This window comes from Nesoenas mayeri (assembly GCF_963082525.1).
Source record: "Nesoenas mayeri genome assembly, chromosome: Z".
Taxonomy (NCBI): Eukaryota; Metazoa; Chordata; class Aves; order Columbiformes; family Columbidae; genus Nesoenas; species Nesoenas mayeri.
This window is the reverse complement of record NC_137542.1, coordinates 62,887,255-62,912,088: the sequence shown is the minus strand read 5'-3', so window position 1 is coordinate 62,912,088 and position 24,834 is coordinate 62,887,255. Positions and strand designations below refer to the sequence as shown.

General features: G+C 42.7%; 1 protein-coding gene across 1 annotated transcript; it reads left to right on the top strand.

Annotated features, from left to right (window-relative positions):
- Positions 1-1,499: 1,499 nt before the first annotated feature.
- Positions 1,500-9,871, top strand: F2R (coagulation factor II thrombin receptor; the record flags this gene model as incomplete). Its single annotated transcript, XM_080362296.1, has 2 exons — positions 1,500-1,626; positions 8,676-9,871. Exons 1-2 carry the CDS (start codon positions 1,539-1,541, stop codon positions 9,869-9,871), a joined length of 1,284 nt encoding a protein of 427 aa, XP_080218422.1. The 5' UTR covers positions 1,500-1,538.
- Positions 9,872-24,834: the final 14,963 nt, after the last annotated feature.

Here is a 24,834-nt window from a genome sequence, read left to right as displayed (position 1 = left end):
GTACAATCTGTGTTTCCCTCCATATCTTTCACAAACTGGTTTATGCCTCAAGCACTGGTTCATAGGCTAAGGCTTCTGAAACTTCAAAAACACAAATACTGAAAACATATGCTTTCCCAGAGTCTGGTATAACATTTACAGACATTTTTATTTTAAGAAAGACTGACAGTTGGTTTACTTCTGTTTCGGATTTAGAAATTTTGAAGTGTTATTTTTGGGTATTTTTATAAAGCTGTGGGATCACAAGAATGGCCAGGAATAGCTTCACTTTCTCTTCCCAATTAGATGAAAAGAAATTGTATCTGATTACACTATTTTCTAAATAAATGAAAAATACTAGTTCATTATAAGTATGAAGTGTTTTGTGTAACCTCCCTAGTGTGTTTGGGGATGACAGGCTGGTCAGCTGTAAAATTTGTATTTATTACTTCCTCTTGCTCTATACAAATTGAGGCTGCCTTAACAGTGCTATAACACACGTAAGTGGTAGGCTGCAGGAAGAACAGTGTAGAAGAAGCAAAGACTAGAATTTACTGGGGGCCAGTACTTGTGATTAGACGTGATTTTCCATAGTCTCTACTCTCAGTTAAGAGGAAAGGTCGGTGTTTCAGCTTCCCTCTCCACCTTTTACGTGTGTATTGGTGTAAACAGAAGGATACACAGCTGAAGATGGGACAGCATATCCTAGCACTCCAGTGTCCACTTGGAAAGCTTTTTGACTATATTACAGACCTAAGGAATTCAAAGCACTCACACTACCAGAGGAAGAAATACTTTCAAAGAAGAGCCTAAATAATAGCTGCAAAGTTACTGAAATATTTTCATCTATAGCTTTCATATACGTTTTGCTTCAACCACCTCTTGAATCATGACCAACTCTGTAGGACAGAACACGCTTTCTTGTCCAAGATGACACATGCCACTGGAGTTCTAGGGTGGCACCACTTCCAACATGAGGATTGCAAATCTGCGTGATGAATTGTCCCGTATTTGTAGCGCAGTCAGCTTACTGAACCCATGCAACACAAGCAGCTTGATATTGTCTCCTTTGTACAAAGCAGATCTGGGTATTAAGGAGCTTTTCTGAATGAGTGTGATCTTTCACTTACGAACAATGCACGTACTTCAACTGGCCTTGTAACTGTGCTCCTGTGGGGCATTAGCAATTTGGATTGCACAAACAGAATCTGGCGAACTTAGCACTAACCCTTTGTTCTGCCCCTCCTGGCTTCCCAGCCTGCCCGCCTCCACGACCCTTTCCCGTTTCTCAGCTGGGTCCCGTCTCTCTCCGCTGCCGCTTCCGCAGCGCGGGGTCCGCTGGCCGCGCGGTTGTGCTGCGGGGGCGGCGGGGTCTGGCCCCTTTCCGCCGGGGGGGCGCGGCAGGATGGCGCCCCCGCCTCCCCTGCCGCCTGAGGAAGCCTCGGCGGCCCCGGGGCGGCCCTTCCTCAGCCTCTTGCCGCCGCCCCTCGCCTGCACTCCCGTTCCGCTGCGCTGGCCGGACGGGCGGGCGAACGGAGCTCCCCACCGGCGCGGCGGCCATGGGGCCGGGGCCGCTGCCCACCCTGCTCTACGCCTTGGCGCTCCTCGGCTGCCCGCGCCCGCCGCCCGCCGCCGCCGCCCGTGTCGGTGAGTCGCCGCCCCCGTCGCGCATGGGGAAGCCGCTGGGGACGGGAGGGGAAGGGCGCCCCGGCCCTGCCGGGCCTGAGCGGTGCTGGGGTCCCCGGGGACGCGCTGGCCGGGCGGCTTGGCGGGAGCCGAGTGGGGACCCCGGCCGTCCGGCGAGCTGCGGGCGGCGGCCCCGCCGTTTGCCTTGGTAGCGGCGTCGGAGCCATTGCGCCTTGGCAGAGGAAAATAAAGTATGCGTTAGCCACAGGGTCGTTGCTCGGCACGTCAAGGGTCTCCAGCTTCGAAGCTTTAATTGGATCTTAGGATCGAGTTTTCTTTGGCATTGTGAAACACAGCTCTAGATTTGTTCTCACAGCAGAAAGAAAACAAGCTAAAACATGAAGTTAGCCTAGGTAAAGCAACGTCAGATACTTTTTGAGAACTATTTTTCTGAATAAAGGAAATGTCATATGTCTGAAATATATAGGTCTGAGAAAGACACAATGACAGGCGTTCGAACAGGCTGCCCAGGGAAGTGGTGGAGTCACGATCCGTGGAGGTGTTTAAAAGGCATTTACACGAGGTTCTTAAGGATGTGCTTTTGTGCTGGAGTTAGGTTGTGGTTGGACTCAATGATCCTGAGCATCTCTTCCAACTGAAATGATTCTATGACACAGTTAAGGTTATTGATGGTCAAGAATGGTTTACAGTTGACCCATGGCTAAGGAGGTAGCTGGGCAATAGCACGTTATGACGTAAAGAAGTGACCAGGCTGGTGGGACATGCTGGTGGACTTCTTTAAAAACTGGCATTGCTGTTCATTAACAGCTTTAGAAGATAAAACTGCCAGCTGAATTTGTAAGTAACACAAAGTTTGGAAGATCCATCAGCACAAAATAGTTGAAAATATCCACCCCAAATAGATAACCTTCATGGTTATTCAATCAGAAAAAGCACTAACAGCAACCTCAGTGTTGTAACTGCTGAAACAGTGGATCTGACTAGCTCAGAGCTTGTCTGACTGTGCAGCTGTTGAGGGAAGGTAAGAGAAGACATACATGCATGTAAACCTCCCAGTTTCTGGTAGCCGTACAGCAATATGAAGGGCAAGAATATGCATTTAGAGGTTATCAACATTTTTTTTCTGTAAACTTCAGTTTAACATTTCAGTCGCACAGTGGTCTTAGTGCTGCTGTACAAATAACCCCATGAGATGCATGCTGGGAAGACTCAGTTCAAGCTCTACATACCAAAAAGGAACAGCTAAGGGGAAATTTCAGAGTGTGGTATACTTTGACTACTAAAATTAAGTCTGAAAGGGGACAGAGCTAGTTTTTGTAGTTATGCTGAGAGAGGAGTGTGAGAGAGGGCAAATGATTTTGACTAAACAACTTTTTGGCACAAGGACAAGTGGGAATGATGAGATTACAATAATATTCCTACTGGAAGTCTAAGGAAAATGTCCCTATAAAAAAAAAAAAAAGTGTAAAACTAGATATGTTAGTTGTAGAAAAAAGAATTAGTCTGTTGGGTGCTATTCTTCCAGTTATGGAAACATTCAAACTTGTTTTCCTGCCTTTTGCCATTACAGTCCTCATTAAAGAGCACCCTGAATTACTCTATTTGCCGTTTCCTTAGGAAATAATGGTTGAAATAGTTACTGTATTACATCACTAGGAAAAAAAAGAAAACTTCAAAACAAGTGAGTTCATGTGTTGTAGAACTAATAAAGCCTGGCCTTCTGAACATGTCTTCTGCTCTCCCTGTGCTCACTCCTACTCTAGTAATTTCCCCAGTGTCCTGGATAACCTTCCCCATTTCCACCACAACGTACTTAATTCCCAGTGCCCATGCACTGCAGTATTGCCAGGTCTGCTCTACCTTTGCACCTGCGCCTTCTCCCCTGCTTTCCCCCTGGTGCCTCAGTATCTACAGTTATCACGTTTACTGACCCGTGCTGGTCCTGTGGGCAGGTGAAAAAGCAATAGCTTAGCAGTGGTTTGGTGCTAAGTGCTTGCAGATTAGCCAGGCAGGTGCTCTGGAGGTGGCTGGCTGAGGTCTGAACCTGCCTGGACTTTCCTGCATTGAGACTCTGATAGCGAGATAGGGAGATTTTATTATTGCTTGAATGCGGCACCTGTGGTGTAAGACATTGAGAAAGGAAAGCAAAAAGTAGCAGACATCTGGTTGCAAGAAGACAATGTGTTAAGAAAATGTGTTCAACTACATCATTCGTGTAGCACAATAATGAATTCTGTATAAATGGACATGTAGGCTAACAAAGATTTTTTTTTTTTTAAGACAATATGGTGTTTATTTTTAATAAAAGCAAGTAATCTATCCTCTGTCCTGAAAGATTGTGTCTTACCTTGTTTATAAACACATCTGGCGTGCCCTTCACATTTTGCCTCTGAGTTCCTAATTTATGGGCCACTGAGTGATTAAGATCCTAGATGGTGATCTCTGTGTGTTATACAAAGGGGAGATAAGAGAAACCAACTTTTGGTACAAACGATAGATACGGGCACAGCTCTCATCAGTAATGCTCAGAAATCGCTATTAATTGTTGTGTAGCAGCATATAGGGAACATATTTAATTGGTTTGAGCCTATTCTTAAATTTTCCACCTCCCAAAGATGTCCCTTGGAACATAAACATTGCTGGTTTATAACATACTGTCCAAATTTACGGATGTAGAGAAATACTTGAAAATTTTCTTCTGGAGATCAAGAGTGCTTTTTAATAATGGTTGAAGCTATTATAATTTTTGCCCTCTTCTTCTCCTTTCACAGAATTGTATGTGCAGTAGCCCGTTGCTTATTAAAGTAGACATGAAAACGAATTATAAGATAGCTCTGTGGGAAAAAAAAACCAAACGCATTGTCTTTCAGGTTAAGCAGAATATGCATATTCTGATCATGAGACCAGTAATATATAGTACTTGATTGTTAAAATCAAGGAATCCCAAACTTACATAAGTTCTCTATGTCCTTGTTGGAGAATCAGTGCAAAGACCATAGGCAGTAAAAGAAAACTTCAGGCAATTTGAGTGTCGTACTGATTCTACGTATTTTTTGCCCTTCAAAGTCCTTATTGGAAGCAAAGACTGTATGTGTATTGTTTAGTGTCCTGACTGCACACCATGAAGATAAAACCCCCTCAAATGTTTTATCCCTCTCTTTGTTTCTTAGTTCTGTTCTTTCATACCTATTTATATTTTACAGGTACTTTGATACAGCTGTTAACTCAGTTATATCAGCAATGAGAAGAGTTATTAGTCATAAAAATAGTAATCCACCAGGTTTGACCTCTTCCAAAAGGGCTGAATGAAAACCTAGCAAAAATAAGATGACTGAACACTTAGGATCATTATACAAGTTTTACCACTGTCTTCCTAACAGATTATTTGTATTATTAAAAATTACTTAAGCTGTAGTGAAATATGTTTTAGACAAATTATATCTGTGGCTTTAAAACAGTAAGAAAGGAACATCTGACAGATTCTGGTATAGCTGCAGCTATATAAGAGTAGTTTAGTTTAGTTTAGATATGGTTTGGTTTTTTTAGAGCTACTGTGTTGGCTGTCTTGTACTATGCCAGCTTATAGGTATGCCTGTTTCCCATTGCTGACCTTTATGTTTATTGTCAAGGTTCATGAAGATCTTTTGAAATAAAATGGCATCAATTCATTCTCTTCCCTTCTGTGTATAAATAATTGGCTTTTTCAAATAAACATTGACACAAAAGGAATCCAGAACCTCAGGGCAGTAACTGTCTTCCTTTCTGTTTCAGAAAGCATGAAGTTCACTATTGTTTTTCCTAATAATACACAGACACTGTATCATACAAATGTACAAGCAGCTTTGCAAAGGAAAAGAACTGATATGTAGCTATCATTCTTTTAAATTAAAATTAAATTTAATTTCATCACAAAAATTTAAATTCTCACTCTGTATTACCAAGTGGCAAAGAAAGAGCAAGTTTGAGGTCTCATTGCATTTTTCCATAGACCTGTCTTTCAAGTGGTACCTCATGTCATCTAAACTCATGGTGGAGACATGGACTGAGCACAGGACACAGCACAGAGATGTTGTTAACAGCATCAAGGTTGAGTTCAACTCTGACCGTAGGAAGTCTTTGCTTACACAAAGAACTCATAGTTTCTGTCAAGTTGAAGTATTATTCCAGAGAATTATAACTAAGCTAAAATTATTTATGAAATGTTTATGGCCTGAATTATTGTAATGGGATTCTACTTTTATGAAAGTTTGATAATGGAGAAATGCAGGCTCTAAATCCTTTCATCTAAGAAAGTTGAGAGTTAGCTCCAAGAACTGATAGGATTAAAATTATTAGCAATGTTAAAATAACTATAAGTAGTAGCTGAGACAGAGGTCAGTAGTCGATAAAAGGTAACCAGCCCAATCATAGTTTTTTTCCTTCAGCAAATTTTCACACTGTTCTAAGTTAGGAGTCACTGATGAGAAATTGGTCAGGTTACCACCTACAGCTTCCTCAGTAAGTGGTGAGTTAACCTGACCCATTAAGGGTCAGTGACTCTGACTGGTTTGCTCATAGTCCTCAAAAAGTGAGTTTCTGCAGAACTGCTAGCTCAGGTGCAGGCATAGCCTTCAAAGGTCAGGGATACTGGGATGAGGGAGGTGCTTGCTGGAAGCACCTCAGTTACCACATCATGCAGAGGTCATCTTAGCAATACAGTTCCTGACACGGGTTTACCATGCCTCTCATCACGTCCATCTGGATCTGTGTTCCCCAGAAGCATGCCATCTTCACATGAAAAAGGTGTCACTTCTTCATTGGTTCTTCACACTGTTCTTTGGTTGTGGAGAAGCCAATAAGGAGATGTAGACCTTCAGGTACTATGATCATCGTCTCCTGTTTCAGGAATTTTCTGGTTTAGGTGTGTCAGTGGAAGAAATATATATTCACTGCATTTAAAGTCTTAAATTCATAAAACTTGTATATACTGCAGATACCAGTGATATTGTTTTTTATCATTTTTATTGATGTCTGTCACGGAGACAAGCCTCTAGGCATGAGAAATTAGGTTGTTTTCATTCAGGTATAATTACAATCCTCCCAAAAGAGATTAATACCGATTGTATCAGTTCTGACAGATTTCTGTTGCCATGATCCTTAAGTACTGGAAATCACCTAACAATTTGATATCGGCCACAGGCTGCTTGTGCTGATGCCTTGAGCTATCCGACTGCCTGGATTACAGATTAAGGATCCATAGTTTTGCCTTTAGTATTCACTTTCAGACAACAGAATAGACTCTAGTACAGATTTAGTGCCCTTCTGTGCAAACACTGAATCTCACATACTTCTGTGTATTTGTGTTTTGGTAAAAGTACTAAATCATTCCTACTGCAGTCTATGCAACAAGCTCCTAGGCTGAAATTCTCATCCAAAATCTTTTAACTGGCCTGCAGAGGTTGCAATCTAGTTACTTTGCATATGAAAACCATTATCTCAAACACTTCCCTCTTTTGTCCCTCTGCCCCCAGAATGCTGCTGTGACCCAGTGTGATACATACGGCACAGCATCTTTAAAAAAATCCCCAAAATTCCATACCACTCCTCTGATCTCCCCTCACATTCAAGGCTGAATTTCACCAAAATTCAAGCTGGGCAGGGCCCTTCTCCCACAGCACAAAGGAAGGTAACTGCTTGCTTAAAGCGGCAGCCACTCCTCTCTTTGCCATCTGCCTCCTTCGGGCGCTTTTGTTCTGATCTGCATAAAAGAATGGTTTGAATTACTGTAGAACAAATAATTGCTTCTAACGAGTAGCATCTTAGATGGATGAATCATGCCTCTGTACTTTCAGCTCACTGATTTAAGCTAACACACCTTCATTTTTTATTTTAGTTGTCTAGGATTCAACAGAGGGTCAGTTGCACAACTAAGCAGAGGAATGATACTTAAGTATCTCTCACTTCTGTCTGCCCATAACGTGTTTGAATTATCCTATGCCTAACTAGATTAAGCCAAAGCTGAAAACTACAGTCTTCCAAAATAAGTCTCCATACAAACAATTTTTTAAAATACTGTCTAAAGTAGATATTTTGATAGTTTGGAATTTTTGCCGTTATTGAGGGTTTTTTGTTGTGTCTTTTTGTTGTTGTTGTTTGGTTGTTGTTGTTGTTTTCTTTTCAGCTTGTTTTTAGTTTTTCTTACCTAAATAAACTTATACCACACATTCAACACTTTATCATGCTAAATTCCTAACTCATTCCATCTACATTCAAAAAGCAAAGAAACTCCGTCCTGACACTTCTCAGTCATAGCCACTGAACCATGCTGGAGAAGACCTTGCTGTATGAGGAACACTAATGGCAGTCTTTAGAAGTGCCTTGAGGGCACACTGGACACATGCTGTCCTCAGTGATGCACACTGTGGGGTAGGATAAGTAGATCTGGGGAAGTGTTTCAGTACAATGTGTGACCACCTGTATGACACAAGCAAAAGGTTGATCCACATCTGCCTTGAAAACTGCATGCAGGCTGCTGCCATCTTTCTTGATAAGGCCATTGTGTTAAGATGTCCCCAGAGTACACAGAAATATTTTGGTAACTTGATGTTTGAGTTGCACTTTAACTTTTTGTTATTTTGGTGATGAATACTTCTAATGGGAATTTTGTATATGAATGCTAGTATTTATCCCAGTACTTCATTTCTTACAAACTGTATGAAGGGTCTAGCAAAGACAGTTTAAGGGTGGCGAATTTACTGTTACATTTGTGTTAAAGTAACCCAAAGATCACATCAATGAGGTTGGGTCCCTGCCCACAGAGTCACTACCATAACAAGCTTCCAAGCTAAGAGATAGGACACCAAGGAGGACATCTTACCTGAACTTGTAACAAGAGCTAAAATAAAAAGGGCTGGACTAAAATCTGTGGGGAGTCTGCACTTTGAATCAGGAATGGACATTATTGTTTTGTGTTGCTAATACGATCTTAGCTTTCCTTCCTGAAAGATGTTTTTACTCCCCATACCATGTAAGTATTTGCTCATTAATCTTACTATTTTCTTATTTTTCAGCCTCCCCATATAATGGCAGCTTCCCACGAGTCAGAAGTTTTGTAATCTCTTCTGTAAGTGACCAGGATGACCTTATACCTACTGAAGGTGATACTGAAAATTACTTGGAAGTTGGATCAGGAGCCACCAATCGGACTGGATTGTTTCAACGTGAGCAACGAACAGTGTCAGTGCAAACAGCAAGATACCTAACTAGTCCATGGCTAACGCGTTTTGTTCCTTCAGTTTACACCTTAGTCTTTGTGCTGAGTCTGCCTTTGAACATCACAGCGATACTTGTGTTTCTGAAAAAAATGAAAATTGAAAAACCAGCTGTGGTATACATGCTCAATTTGGCCTTTGCGGATGTCCTGTTTGTAAGCGTCCTTCCTTTTAAGATAGCTTATCACTTTTCTGGAAATGACTGGGTTTTTGGACCTCAAATGTGTCGTTTCATCACTGCGGCCTTCTACTGTAACATGTACTGTTCAATAATGCTTATGACAAGCATAAGCTTCGATCGCTTCTTAGCAGTGGTGTATCCCATGCAGTCTCTTGGGTGGCGTACATTAACCCGTGCCTCACTGATATGTTTCATCATATGGCTTGTGGCAATATCTGGGGTTATACCTTTTCTCATCAGAGAGCAAACGATGGAAATACCCAAGTTAAATATAACTACTTGCCACGATGTGCTAAGAGAATCTGAACTTCATGGCTATTACCTCCACTTCTTCTCCATCTTCTCTTCTGTGTTTTTTGTAGTACCATTTATAATTTCTACTGTCTGTTACGTGTGTATTATTCGATGTCTCAGTTCTTCTACTATTGTTGCAAAACAAAATAAGAAGACACGTGCCTTGCTCTTGTGTGTGGCTGTTTTTACTGTTTTTGTTATTTGCTTTGGACCAACAAATGTCCTCCTATTAACTCATTATATCCATTTTTCTTATGACAATAGCTTAGAGTATCTCTATTTTGCCTATCTACTCTGTGTTTGTATCAGCAGCTTTAGCTGTTGCATTGACCCCTTCATTTACTACTATGCTTCTTCTCAGTACCAGAGACAACTTTTCAGCCTCTTCAACTGTAAAAAGACTTTTGATCCTAACAGTAGTAACAGCAGTGGCCAGTCAATGTCCACTACTAGTAGAAGGGGTACATGTTCTACTACTGTGAATAACAGTGTCTACAGGAAATTACTAGCAATGCATTGAGATAACGTGTCTTACGTATGCTTAATTTCAGACAGAAAAAAACACTGTATTATCTCCAAGAAATGCAAAACCTTAAAACAAGTTCTTTTACAGTACATAGTTCTATGGATTCATTATAGTAATGCACAATTCAAATTATAACTCTGTATATGTATATATATAGTATATTTAAATAGGTAAACATAGAGGGGATAAGTAATTTCTTAATAGTAGCTGTTGAATGTTTTTCAAATAAACTCATTTTTTCAGACAAATCCTTTGCATTGTTAGTTCAGTTGATTGCAGGGATTTTAGGATTTTGAACTGTCTCAGGTTGATTAAATACTTACTTATGGAACCACTCTTTCTATCCAGTACTTCCTGAAGAAAGTGAAAATATCTTTCCAGGCTTTTTTTTTTTTTTTCTCCTTGTCATTGTTTCTAGAATTACCTGTAAACGTCATTTTCATAGCGTTATTTTGCATCTGGGACACCAAAACTGTTTATTTCACCTTTTCTATACTCCACTTCAAAACATTCTGTATGGTTTTAGGAATGCGAGCATCTGAAAACCAGCTATTGATTGGTGTAATCTGTCAGGAGAGATAATTCTCAGCAGCCAGAACTGGCTTTTCTTTTGGTGTTCCTACCATTATTGTACACTAGACGCCTTGTTTAGGACTGTGGTATTTTTCACAATTAAGTGCATGAAAAATTGGGAAATTTTATTTTACAAGAATTCAATGTTGGATGGCACTCCAGAAAATGTACCAAAAAAGCTGTATTCATCACTTTGTTACACAATTTGCAAACGTGTTTTTGTGCACATGATTAATCTTCATGTATGTTTAGGACTTGTAAATATCCCTTTTCCCTGCCAAGCCAGGGTGGTTTTTTATATTTTACATTTTGTCCGATGCTGTCATATAGAGCCAAATAACTAACTTTATTCAGTGTAGCATTCTTTTATAACAAGCCAAATAACAGCAGTTCAGTTTTAGAAACAAGCGAGTAGGTAACAGGACTGTACACAAAAATGGAAATCAAATTAAGTAGGAATTTGGTTAATGTACGGTTTGCCATAGGAATCTGCTGAGAAGTACAGCAACGAGTAAAAGTTGTCTTCAGTCCAGCACAAGTGATAAGAAACCTAATTTTTCTGCATATAGTGTTACACAAAATTCTAATCATGATGTCTTGTTGTTTTGTTTCTGTTCCTTAACAGACTTAAGCATAATTAAGTATTGCATTACCAGGGCCTCTATAGATTTTTCATTCTCAACTATTTGCCACTTTCTAAGTATATAAGCATTAAAACAATGTATGTATATGTAGTTGCAAGGCTAAAACTCCGCAAATACCTATGAGACTTACTCAGTTACATTCTCATCTTTTTTAATATCCTGTTAGGGATGGTTTTAGTTTTCAGCAAAATACAAATGCATGTTGTAACTATGAACAGCTGTTTCTTGCTGGCAGAAAAAAATTTTCTTCTGTGCTTCCTGTAGTTACAGGCTGGAGTACTGCTTTTTAGATCTATTACATAGTTAGGATTTCTTTCAATTTCATGATATTTTTGTTTTGCAACAGTGGTTTTAGGTCGCCAAAAAGAGACCATCTAGTCTGCTTTGCAAGAGACAGTATCAGATGCTAGGAGGGAAGAAAACGTACATGGAAAACAGCTCGACAATCATAGTGATTATTTACTTACTTTTGCTCTGTGGTTGGGTGGTTTTCCTTGTAACCGCTGTGTGCTCAAGAACATTTGCAAAGAAGCTGCTTCTTCCTACCTTGTAGTATGAAAAAATGAGAGGGCTGAAAGCAACTGTTCATCCTCATAGCTAAGAGCATCAACAATTATCCTGAATAAGTACAACTAGAAAAGATTTTTGGCACATTTGTAAACTAGTATCCCAGCTCTGCCATGCACACTGCTGAAGTCGGGCTTGCTGATGATACTGTGCAGGTCTGTCGAGGGTTAAGATTGCGGGGTGACAATAAAACCCTGGCAGATGTATTGTTAACCCCCTCTTCCTCCCCACTTCCCCCTTTTGCCCCTCCCTCTCCCCCCTTCCCACTAAGGAGAGGCGATTGGGAGGAAAAGAAGAACAGAGAGAAGAGAGTTGGAAAAATTAAAGGTGTTTTACTAATGCTACTAATAAGAATAGAGAAAATAATACAAAATATACAAAACCAATCTTGAAAGTCTCAGCAACTGCAGAGCCGGCACCCAAAGTCCTGGATTGGACTCTGCAGCCAACCAGAGCTGGATTCAGTCTGTCACTAGGCCTCAGTTCGCAGGGACGACTAGCAAGGTCCTCTCCTAATGTCGGCCATAAGAACAAGAGAGCGAGATCCTCGTGATCTCCCATTTTATGTGAAGTATTCACGTGAATGGAATGTTATACACAGTTGGTCAGTTTCTTGGTCAGTTGTTTCTCGTCGCCCCTCTCGTGAGATGTCCATCAATGCTTATCAATAAGTTTGCATTCCATTGCTAGGTTTACCAAAACATGTGTCTGGTTCTCCAGGAAAATGCAGTTAATATGAAGGCTTTAGCTGACAGGCAAATTCACTAAAAAAGAAACGTGTTTTTAGCAAAACCAGGACAAGGTCCTGCACCTGGGTTGGGGAAACCACTGGTATCAATACAGGCTGGAGAATCAAGGGTTTGAGAGCAGCCCTGCGGAGAAGGACTTGGGGGTACTGGTGGGTGAAAAGCTAGACATGAGCCAGCAATGTGTGTTTGCAGCCAAGAAGGCAACAGTATCTTGGGCTGCATAAAAAAGAGCATGGGCAGCAGGTTGAGGGAGGTGATTCTGCCCCTCTGCTCCATTCTGGTGAGACCCCACTTGGAGTCCTGTGTCCAGCTCTGAAGCCCTCAGTACAGGACAGACATGGACCTGTTGGAGAGGGGCCAGAGGAGGCCACAAAAATGAGAGGGCTAGAACAGCTCTGCTGTGAGGACAGGCTGAGAGAGTTGGGATTGTTCAGCCTGGAGAGAAGGAGGCTCCGAGGAGACCTTATTGTGGCCTTTCAGTACTTAAAAGAGGCCTATAAGAAGACAGAGGGGGACTTTTTACCAGGGCCTGCAGTGACAGGACAAGGGGTAAAAAGGGAAGATTCAGACTAGATATAAGGAAGAAGGTGATGAGGCACCGGAATAGGTTGCCCAGAGAGGTTGTGAATGCCCCCATCCTCTGAAGTGTTCAAAGCCAGGCTGGATGGGGCTTCGAGCAACCGGATCTAGTGGAAGGTGTCCCTGGTCATTGCAGTGGGGGCTGGATTAGATGAAGGTCCCTTCCAACCCAAACTATTCAATGATGCATGCATAGGCATCCTACTCTCATTGGTGCTCTGTGTTCTAGCAAGCTTCTTGGCACTCAGTAAATGCATATTTCTGCTACATACAGAGAAGTGATTAACAAGTCAATTGCCACACATTATACTATTTGGTAAAACATACAGCAAATACCACTTTTTCATAGCAAATGAAGGCAAAGCAGTTATTCCTTCTTTTAAGCTCCCACAGCTAGTGCCACAACCTCTACTTCCTGTTTTAATTTTGTTGAGGCTTCAGCCTGATCAGATTACAAAAATAAGCAAACTGCTACATGACTGAAGGAGTCTCATACCAAGGCAACTGCAGCTCAGCTCTCACTAACTGGGCATTTCTGTGCAACTGGTTACTTGGAACATGCTATAGTTCTCAGCATCTGCTTTTGCTGCTGTATTTTATGGCATGAAAAAGGGCAGGGCCTGCTCAAGCAGCAGCAGTTTATGGAGCCAATCTCAGCTGCAAACAGCATTTGCAAAACAGGGTTATAACTGCTGAGCATGGCCATGCAGCAGACTGCAATGTGGTAGCCATTTGAGGAAATGGAACCAGAAAAATACCACAATTTAGACTGACACACTTAAGGTAACAGGAAAAGCTAAACATTTCTTCATGCTTGATGTACCTGTGCACTGCTAGCTGAGACAGAAAGTGATCAACGTGTTTCCTGTGGAAGAGAAGGAGAGAAAATCTGTACCAAATTAAATGAAACCCATTGATGGTACATGCTGTTTCACCCTTACCTTCTCCTCCTCATTCTTCCTTCTTTTTTTCACAATGTCTGGGTTTGGCTGCGTCATTTTCTGTATGAAGTAGGCTAACAAATTTGTGCCAAATAACATTTGGAGATGAGGAGGTGTCAGGCACTAAGTATTTAGAGTCTTGCATCTGGGCAGGAACAACCCCAGGTTCCAGTATAGGTTGGGAAATTACATATTAGAGAGCAGTGTAGGGGAAAGGGACCTGGGGGTCCTGGTGGACAGCAGGATGACCATGAGCCAGCACTGTGCCCTTGTGGCCAGGAAGACCAATGGCATCCTCGAGTGTATTACAAGGAGGGTGGTTAGTAGATGAGAGAGGTCCTCCTTCCCCTCTACTCTGCCCTGGGGAGACCACATCTGGAATATTGTGTCCGGTTCTGGGCCCGTCAGTTCCAGAAGGACAGGGAACTGCTGGAGAGGGTCCAGCGTAGGGCAACAAAGATGATTAAGGGAGTGAAGCATCTCCCTTATGAGGAAAGGCTGAGGGAGCTGGGTCTCTTTAGTTTGGAGAAGAGGAGACTGAGGGGTGACCTTATTAATGTTTATAAATATATAAAGGGCGAGTGCCATGAGGATGGAGCCAGGCTCTTCTCAGTCACAAACAATGATAGGACAAGGGGTAATGGGATCAAGCTGGAAGACAGAAGGTTCCACTTAAATTTGAGAAAAAACTTCTTCTCAGTGAGGGTGACAGACACTGGAACAGGCTGCCCAGGGAGGTTGTGGAGTCTCCTTCTCTGGAGACATTCAAAACCCACCTGGACATGTTCCTGTGCGACCTCACCTAGGCGTTCCTGCTGCAGCAGGGGGATTGGACTAGATGATCTTTTGAGGTCCCTTCCAATCCCAAACATACTGTGATACTGTGTGATACTGTGATATGTGTAAGAAACCTTACTAATGCTCCAGATATGCCGGCTTCATGTTGTCAGGAGCAAGAATTGTAATCAGCATGGTTTCTATTGGCAAAACAACTCATATAGCAGCTGTCATGGGTATAACTTACTGCACAGGGGAAGGTTTGCTTAATTTAGCATGGCAAGAATTTTACAGGGATTGGTACATTCACACTAGAAGCATTTTATCAGTTAATGCCAAGCCTGCATCTTCCTTATAACCTTCTCCATACAGCCTGGCTGCAAAGTTTGGTCTGCTGGCTATTAGCTCTGTTTCCCCATTTACTTGAATCCTAGCCAGAAATGTGAGCATGGCTGCAAAGTGTGTTCACGATGTTTCACATCAGGCAAACATCTCTGCTGGAGGTGGGATCCAGAAATGGAAACAGAGTACAAGCCAGCTACTGGACTATCAGGTAGGGCTTTGCACCAAAGCTCTCCAAAAGCTGGGGGAGGAAACAGAAGGGCCTGATATACCAGCTGCAGTATTTAAATAAATTCCTGGGTAAGGCCCTTTTTTATTGATCATTTTCATCTTTTTTGATCTGATCACAGTTTGATCTTACACGATGTTGATCAAATTAAAAAATGAATGAGAACTCTTACACATTTAAAATTAATGACCCACATAAGTGCTTTTTCATAGCATTTTGCAAGTGCTGTAGAAATGGTTTAATGATAGCTAATACAGCTGAAGAAGCTGAACAAATAACATGCTATAATCTAAACCAACACTAGAGAGCATTAAAATAACTAGGTATGGCTGTTGTAATTTGGCTTGTTGAGGAAGAGACCATTAGGAACCACATCTGAACATAACACTGAACTGCAAAATACTGATCAGCCCTCTAAACAAACATGTCAATTTAGAAAGGTAAAAAAGTGTTGGAATTGTGTTGGAAATGTGAGTGACTTTATTTTAAACAGAACCTGTAGAAAGGTTCAGCAAAGTTTTGGAGAATATTTTTTCTAATCTTTGTTCTCCTAGACTTACAATAGTGGTGCTTGTAGCACCTCAAACAAGCCTTTCTCCTCAAAAGCAAGGCCCGGTATTTAGAGCATGGCACTAAGCTCAAGCACATTGCAAACAGTGGCATAACTCCATCAAAGTCAGAGCTGATTAAGTCAACTCACAATCCCTCATCTAAATAAAAATGAATGACAGTTAAGCCTGGAAAAGTCTCTGTCCTTGCCTTTGTTTGATCAGTTTGGGGTTTTGTGTTAGGAATTTGGAGTCTTTGGAGGATTTTTGTGCTGCTCTATTACATACTGGAGGCGGCAGTCCTTGGGAAGTTCTCACATGTGTTTTTTCATGCTCATGGATGGGGCAGCATGTGCCCAGGCAGCAGCGAAAGTGGTGTCACGGGGTTGGGCACAGAGCTGTCCCAACTTCTCCTCCTGCGGGACTCGCAGCCTGCTCACACGGGTTTGCCATGCTTCTCCGTCTGACTCAGCTAGAGACAGCAGGCAGGACACTGCTGCTTCCCTCAGAAGCCTGAACAAAGAAAAGGGAAATAATTGAATAGACTTTCAGAGCCAGATTATCTACAAATATTTTATCACTATTGGCTCCTTATAATGTTCTCTTTTTTTCTTTAAGATGTATTTTTTAAAAATTAAATGTTTTGGCTTATAAACAGGAAAGAGCCATCACCTCCAGCAATACAGGTAGCAGGTTAGAATCCTAAAGCCAAATCTTTCAAACCTGTTTAAACCAGACACTGAAGTCCATCTATTCAGCTTATACTCCAGCACGTGTGGAGCCTCCTTTGGACCCTGTGTACCTGCTGGGAAGGGATATAGTGGTACCTCTGGTGGGAATGATGCTGGAAAACACATCCTGTAGGAGTCTGCTTACTTTCCCAAAGAACGGCATTTAATTGGAAACAGGTGTCCAGCTCTGGAGGGTACATTTTGTCATTACCACCTCCTCCTATAATGTCCTGTTTACTGAAATGTGCCTAAACACTGAGTGTCTCTTGTCAAAGACAATATCCCGCACAGTCCTCCTCACCATTTACACATCAAGGTGCCTTAGGGATCTACTTTCAAATCACATGAGTCTTAGTGCCGACTAGTTAGTCTTTACTCAATACAACTTAACACACTGATTTAAATGTTTATTTTCTGATATGGTCACTCTTGTGATTTCCATCTTCTCTTTTACAACAAACAACTTTTCCTGCCTGTCCCAGTTTTTCGTTTTTCATCAATATTGTTGCAAAGCCAAATAGAAGACATGTTCTTGCCTACAGCAAATTTGTGGATTTGTAAAGTGATACCACTCACATCTGACATCTTTTCCAGGAACCATAAAATGCAAGAAATTTGTTAAGTTCAAAAACCAGGCCAGCTAGCATGACTGGAATAATTGCATTGCATGTGTGCAGATGAAGCTTTACAGCTGCCTAAAGCACGGAGTACTGAGAACTCAGTCCCAGATGGGCAAGAATAGAGAGAGAGAGCGACAAAACTTTACTACCCAAACATTTACATTGCTTTATCTGCCTGTTCAGGTGCTAACAAATCCCTCTCCTTCAGAATAATTCCAAGAATATTTTTCTTCCATGCTATTCCTGTAGGTCACATAAGGAATAAACCTGTGTATCGGTGTCACTTGTAGATTCTTTTTCTGTTTATTTTCACTTTTTGTCTCCACCTTTGCTGATTCTAAGAGGTACATGCAAGTTTAGCCAGCAAAGAATACAACCACGGTTTTTATGTCCAAGTCAATGAAAGGATGCATTATCTTTCTTTAGCCCAACTGATACATTTGGGGCGGGGGGGGAAACAAACAAACAAAAACAAATGAACAAACAAACCAACATTTGGGGAACTATAAACCATTCTTGGTAGCTTTCCAGGTTCATAGTTTCTTATCTTAGTTTCTAAACTTAGAGCAGCAGACTCTGCCCTACTGCTGACATGTTCAGTGAAAGCAATGAAACTGTTTCCTAACTCAAAGATCAGTCATCAAGACCTATTGCTATTTTGAACAAAATATTTTATCTTTGCTTGATCTCAGTATCTCCGGTTTGTACTCTAATGAAATAAGATGTTGGTTGTGGTGGTTTAGTTAGTTAGTTTGTTTGTTTGTTTGTTGAGGTGGTTTTGTTGTTGTATTTACTTGCTTGGGTGTTTTTTGTGTTGGGGGGGTTTGGTTTGGTTGGTTGGTGTGTTTTTCCTCCTCACTCCTTCCGGACTAGCATATAAAAACCAAACTGAGCAAAGAGCAGCATCAAGCAGAAGCCACTTCTCCATTCGGTGATATTTTTTGACACTGGGGGTAGACTGTCTGTAGAAGCATTGCACGTACATGAGGGTTAGAGTTTTCTTATTAATATATCAGAAATTCTACCAAGATATTAACATTGTCTTCTTTTACACTTTTGCATGCTTAACCAAGAGGCTCAAGGGAGAGAGTTTCCTGTAGTGGTTGGATAGTGATACTAAATGGGATTTTAAGTTTTCTTCAGTAGTTATGATTTTCAAAACCATTAAAGAAAGGCTAACCTATTCTTGCAAAACTAGTGAGATGCTTCTCAGCTGAGCAGGCAGACAATTGCAGCCACATAGAGAGCTTCATGTACCCAGCCTAGCATCACCTTCCCAAACTCAGGCTTGGGACAAGGTCACTGAGGACAGCTGGGGCAGCAGCAGGTGCCTCTACAGCTGTGGTCCTGACCCTCCCCACCCTTCAGTCGCCTACCTGCCCAAATCTTATGAACACAATCACACAACAAGCTGAGGGGGAGAAGGAGGGGCAGGCAGGATGAAGGCAGCTGCCACCTTCCTCAGTCTGCATGGCTGAAACTCTCTGCTACAGCCTGGGCTCTCTCATGTGGCAGTGTACAAGCTCTGGGGTGTGCTCCAAGCAAGCCTGTGCCTCAGGTTTTTTGGGTCTCAGGCGCTTGCCCAGCCTCTGGCCTCAAGCACGGACCATCTCTGAGGGTGCTTGTGACACACTGAGCCTGGACTTCCTCTAGCATACACAGGGCAAGGATTTTTTTGCTGCCCCCATTAATAAGCATGTGCTAGCCTTGTCTGAGCCACAAACCAGGCACAGCTCTTGAGTTTTACAGGACTTCATTAAGGTTTAGCCACCTTTGCTAAGAGGAAACGGTACTTAGCTTAATGAGACAGCAAATGAGCTTCCTCTGCCTAAAACTATGTGGGTTTGCCAGTGTAAGTGACCTTGGATGGGCAATTTAGGACTTTACTTTGACTGAGGAATGACCTCTTTTGGTCACAGTGCCCAAAAAGAGCCTATCTGTCTCCAGCTTTCTATCAGCGTTTCGTCTTCCTGAGTGAGGAAAGTACAAACAGCACAGGTTTACTTCTCTCCCAACATGAACAACCTGCATCAGACCTTACAATGGGAGATGAAGAGGAGCTACGTGAGGGGGGTGGGACAGTGGAGCTAGGGGTGCCATTATGCTTGGGTTAGTGAACTGGAACAGCCTCTCTGCCGGCCTGGAGACCTGCGAGCACATGGGGTCTCAAAGCAATCTTACCAAATGCTGCTGATGCACAAGCTGCAGCCTTTCTGGAGCATATGCAAGACGGAAACCCACCCTGACATCTCCATGACTAGCCTGTATATGTATATGTGTATGTATATGTGCATGTGCTAGTCACTTATCAGAGTTTTATTTTAAACCATTGCTGCAACTGTGACAGCAGTACTATCAAGCAGGCATTTCCTGAATTCCTTTCTCAAATATAGATAACAGATGTTTTACAAGCCATAATCAGAGTTGATCACTTTTCATAACAACACTGATAAAGACATCCAGTCCCACAGACTAAAACCAGCACTTCTGCAGCAAACCACAATTTACATTCTTCAGCAATGAGACGGCATGCAACAAAAATATGATATTTTTAAGGATGATCTTCCAATATAGTTCAGTGGGAACAAATATCACATGGAAAAACATCTGGAGCTCACTTTCATAAGAAAAGTTGAAATATCATGTGTAAGAGTCCTTGCAGGTGGTGGTAGCTCCTGAAATTCATCAAGTAAATGCTTTGGGACAAAAGCAGGGACAAATAGGATTGCTGTCCATCGTGTCAGAATTTGCTTAGAGAGTTTCTTACTCTTGTTTGTTGTATTGGACAAGAATCTACTATAATTGTAATATGTTTTGACTGGACCATAGTAAGGACAGCCTGATTTGCACTATGATCAGGGCAGTTTGATATCACAGCCCTGGTTTTATAACCAACTTTCAGCATACAGTACATTTGCTGCTTATTGTAAGACTCTACTGAATGTTGTAAGCAGTTCATCTGAAAGGGTATAAATGATGAAGTTGGATGTTACTGTGGCAGTTCTGTTCATTGCACTAAAAATTTTAATTACATAAAGTCTGAAGGTATTAACTGGAGAACAGCAGGGGTCTCTTTCTCTGCTCACAGCTCCTGATATTGTGTATCACAGAATCACAGAATCAGCTGGGTTGGAAAAGACCTCAGAGATCATCGAGTCCAACCCTTGGTCCAACTCTAGTCTGTTTACTAGATCATGGCACTAAGTGCCATGTCCAGCCTCACTTTAAAAACCTCCAGGGACGGCGAGTCCACCACCTCCCTGGGCAGGCTGTTCCAATGCCTGACCACTCTCTCTGTAAAGAATTTCTTCCTAATATCCAGCCTAAATTTCCCCTGGCAGAGTTTAAGCCCATGCCCCCTTGTCCTATTGCTGACTGCCTGGGAGAAGAGACCAATCCCCACCTGGCTATAACTTCCCTTCAGGTAGTTATAGAGAGTGATGAGGTCACCTCTGAGCCTCCTCTTCTCCAGACTAAACAACCCCAGCTCCCTCAGCCTCTCCCCATAGGTCTTGTGCTCAAGTCCCCCCACCAGTCATGTTGCTCTTCTCTGGACCCGCTCCAGCATTTCAATGTCTTTCCTGAACTGAGGGGCCCAGAACTGAACACAATACTCCAGGTGTGGCCTCACCAATGCAGAGTACAGGGGAAGGATCACTGCCCTTGTCCTGCTGACCATGCTGTTTTTGATACAGGACAGGATACCGTTGGCCTTCTTGGCCACCTGGGCACACTGATGGCTCATGTTGAGCTTCCTGTCGATTAGTACCCCCAGGTCCCTTTCTGTCTGACTGCTCTCCAGCCACTCTGTGCCCAGCCTGTAGCGCTGCAGGGGGTTGTTGTGACCAAAGTGCAGCACCCGGCACTTGGCCTTATTGAACTTCATCCCATTGGAATCAGCCCATTTTTCCAGTCTATCCAGATCCCTCTGCAGAGCCCTCCTGCCTTCCAGCAGGTTGACACTCCCTCCCAACTTGGTGTCATCAGCAAATTTGCTGATGATGGTCTCAATCCCCTCATCCAAATCATCAATAAAGATGTTAAACAGGACTGGACCCAACACTGACCCCTAGGGAACACCACTAGTGACTGGCCGCCAACTGGATGCAGCCCCATTCACCAGCACTCTCTGGGCCCGGCCCTCCAGCCAGTTCTTAACCCAGGGTAAAGTGCACTTGTCCAAGCCATGGGCTACCAGCTTTTGCAGGAGTATATTATGGGAGACAGTATCAAAGGCCTTGCTGAAGTCCAGATAGACCACATCCATGGCTTTACCCTCATCCACCAGGTGGGTCACCTGATCATAAAAGGAGATCAGGTTGGTCAGACAGGACCTGCCCCTCCTAAGCCCATGCTGGCTGGGTCTGATCACTTGTCCATCCTGAAGATGCTGTGTGATTGCATTCAGGATGATCTGCTCCATAACCCTGCCAGGCACCGAGGTCAGGCTGACAGGCCTGTAGTCACCAGGGTCAGCTCTGCAGCCCTTTTTGTGGACTGGGGTAACGTTGGCCAATTTCCAATCATATGGGACCTCCCCAGTGAGCCAGGACTGTTGGAAGATGATGGAGAGCGGCTTGGCAAGTTCTTCCGCTAGCTCCCTCATCACCCTAGGATGGATCCCATCTGGTCCCATAGACTTGTGAGGATCCAGATGGCTCAGTAAATCACCAACTATTTCCTCCTGGAATACAAGGGGCCTATTTGGCTTCCTAACTCTGTCAACCACCTCCAGAGGCCAGTTGTCCTGAGGGTCACCTGTCTTTCTGGTGAAAACTGAGGCAAAGTAGGTATTAAGTACTTCAGCTTTCTCCTCATCTTTGTTAACTATATTTCCCTCAGAGTCCAACAGAGAATGGAGGTTTTCCTTGCCCCTTCTTTTGTTATTAACATATTTAAAGAAGGACTTTTTATTATCCCTGACAGAATTGGCCAAATTAACCTCAAATTGTGCTTTTGTTTCCCTGATTTTTTTCCTGCATGATTTAGCTATTTCCATAAATTCTTCATAAGTAGCCAGCCCTTTTTTCCACAGTCGGTAAAGTCTCTTTTTATTTCTGATTTCCTTCAGAATTTCCCTGTTTAGCCAAGCCGGTTGTCTTCCCCGTCGGCTAGCCTTTCGGCACACTGGTATAGCCTGTGCCTGTGCACTCAAAACCTCCTGCTTGAAGCATGTCCAAACCTCCTGGGCCCCCTTGTTTTTAAGCATTGTTTCCCAGGGTATGCTCTGAACTAGGCTTCTGAATAGGCAAAAGTCTGCCCTCCGGAAGTCCAGCATAGAGGTTTTGTTAATGGTTCTCCCTGCATCTCTGAGTATTGAAAATTCTATTATTTCATGGTCGCTATGACCCAGGCAGCCTCCAACCACTACATCTCCCACCAGCCCTTCTCTGTTTGTAAACAGTAGGTCTAGTGGGGCCTTGCCCCTCGTAGGCTCATTTACCAGCTGATGAAGGAAATTGTCCTCTATACACTCTAGGAACTTCCTAGACTGCCTCTTCTGTGCAGTATTGAGCTCCCAGCAGATATCCGGCAGGTTAAAGTCACCCACAAGAACAAGGGCCGTCGATTTTGAGACATCTGCCAGCTGCTTGTAGAATAATTCATCTCCTTCATCGTCCTGATTGGGCGGTCTATAACAGACACCCACGAGGATGTCAGCCTTGTTGAACTTCCCTCTGATTCTGGTCCACAGGCACTCAACCTTGTCACTGCTGACCTCAAGTTTAACAGAGTCGAGTGACTCTCTAACATATAAAGCCACCCTTCCACCTCTCCTACCCTGCCTATCTTTTCTGAAGAGCTTGTAGCCACACATAGCAGCACTCTAGTCATGAGAGTCATCCCACCATGTTTCTGTGATGGCAACTATGTCATAGCTTTCCTGCTGCACAATGGCTTCCAGCTCCTCTTGTTTGTTGCCCATACTGCGTGCATGTGTACATGCACTTCAAGTGGGCTGCTGATTTCACTCTTAATGCAGGCTTTCCATCCTTAGGCTGATCTTTGGAGAGCCCGGTTTCAATCCCTTCCCCTTTCAAACCTAGTTTAAAGCCCTCCTGATCAGCCCTGCCAACTTAAGGGCTATAGTCCTCTTGCTCTCCCTAGAAGGATGAAGCCCATCTGATCTGAGCAGACTAGGTACCATGGAGTTTGCCCCATGGTCAAAAAACCCAAAATTTTGACAGTGACACCAATCCTTAAGCCACCTGTTGATGAGATGGGCTTTTCTACTTCTCTCTTTATTTAGCTCCTCATCCATCCCAGATAGCACAGGAACTGAGGCAAATATCACTTGTGCTCCCGTCCCATGAACTGACCGACCCAGTTCTTTAAAGTCTTTTTTAATTATCTTAGTTTCTGGGTGTTCAACCCAGAAAAGCTTTCTAGGCTTTGTTGCTGAGGTTGCTGTTGAAGTCACCACCAATGCATTTGTAAATATCTTGGGCTTAGTATCACAGGTTGTATGTAGGGTGTAGCAGCCAGTGTTCTATCAAGTATAACTGTTTTTTAATTAAAGGCAAGTTGTTACACCCTGCAATTTCAGTGAGATTCAGCACAGCACAGATCAGCATTGCCAAGTGTGTCAGAAATGCTCACTCCATAATAGCTACCATAAAATTCACTGCCAGGTAGAAAGCATGACTTCATAATCATCCAAACGCTAAGCTGTTTTGCAGATGACTTCCTTCCACACATTATTCTTGCTGCACTTCTTGTCACCGTTTTATGACTCCACAAAAAAACAAGCCTGGGAAAAGCTGACAGTAGAGAAATACTCTCTATGAGTTCACAAAATAAATATATCTTTTGATCTAAATAGAGGATATGGTAATCATTAATAACCATGAGATTGCCACTGTTTCACTAGCTTTCACTATTGCATTTAAGGTAGTTTCCCTTCTTTTCCCCAGTCTTTGGCACGACTGCAGAGCTTTTTATCTCCTGAAGGTCTGCCCTGCATTTAACCATGTGCTGAAGTGCAGTTCTTGCATGTTTGCCAATGGGTACTGCAAATAGACTCACCTCTTACTGGAATGCACAGACCCTAGAAGTTCTTTCCCCAAGGCAGAACTCCGCTTAGTTCTCTGCACACAAAGTCCCTCCACAGTCAAGACGAAAGGAAAAAAAAAAAAGCTGATGGGAGAGGTTTAATTATTTAGCCCTTTCCCACTGAAGTTTCTGGAAGCAACCAAGATGTCTAAACTAAAGAGGACTGCCGAGGACTGCCCTTAGGGCTCCTCTCCAGAAGAGGAGCCTTTCTTCGACTGTCACCATACACTGGTCATGGGGACTCTTCTCTCTTTTTTTGCACCGTGCACCCCGAATGTATACAGAAATGCAATTTCTTAAGCCCTCCTGTCTTCAAATGCTGTAGGAGCAAGTCCACATTCACAATTCTGTCTTTCGTCTTCTAGCCTAATATCCATGAACTCATCGGTTCTAATAGTTTTACTCAGAACGCCTACAAAACAAGAGGCTTACTCAGACTATTGTGTAATGGCAGTTGCCCTAATGAGTCAGAAAACCTATCACTTACATGTATGGTAACACAACAAAGTTAATAGCCATGAAAACCTTTCCCTCTAATAAATGCTTAGTCACCCCTGCTCTGTCTGTGTTAATTCTTGGTCTGGAGTCCAGCTGTTTCAGAAAT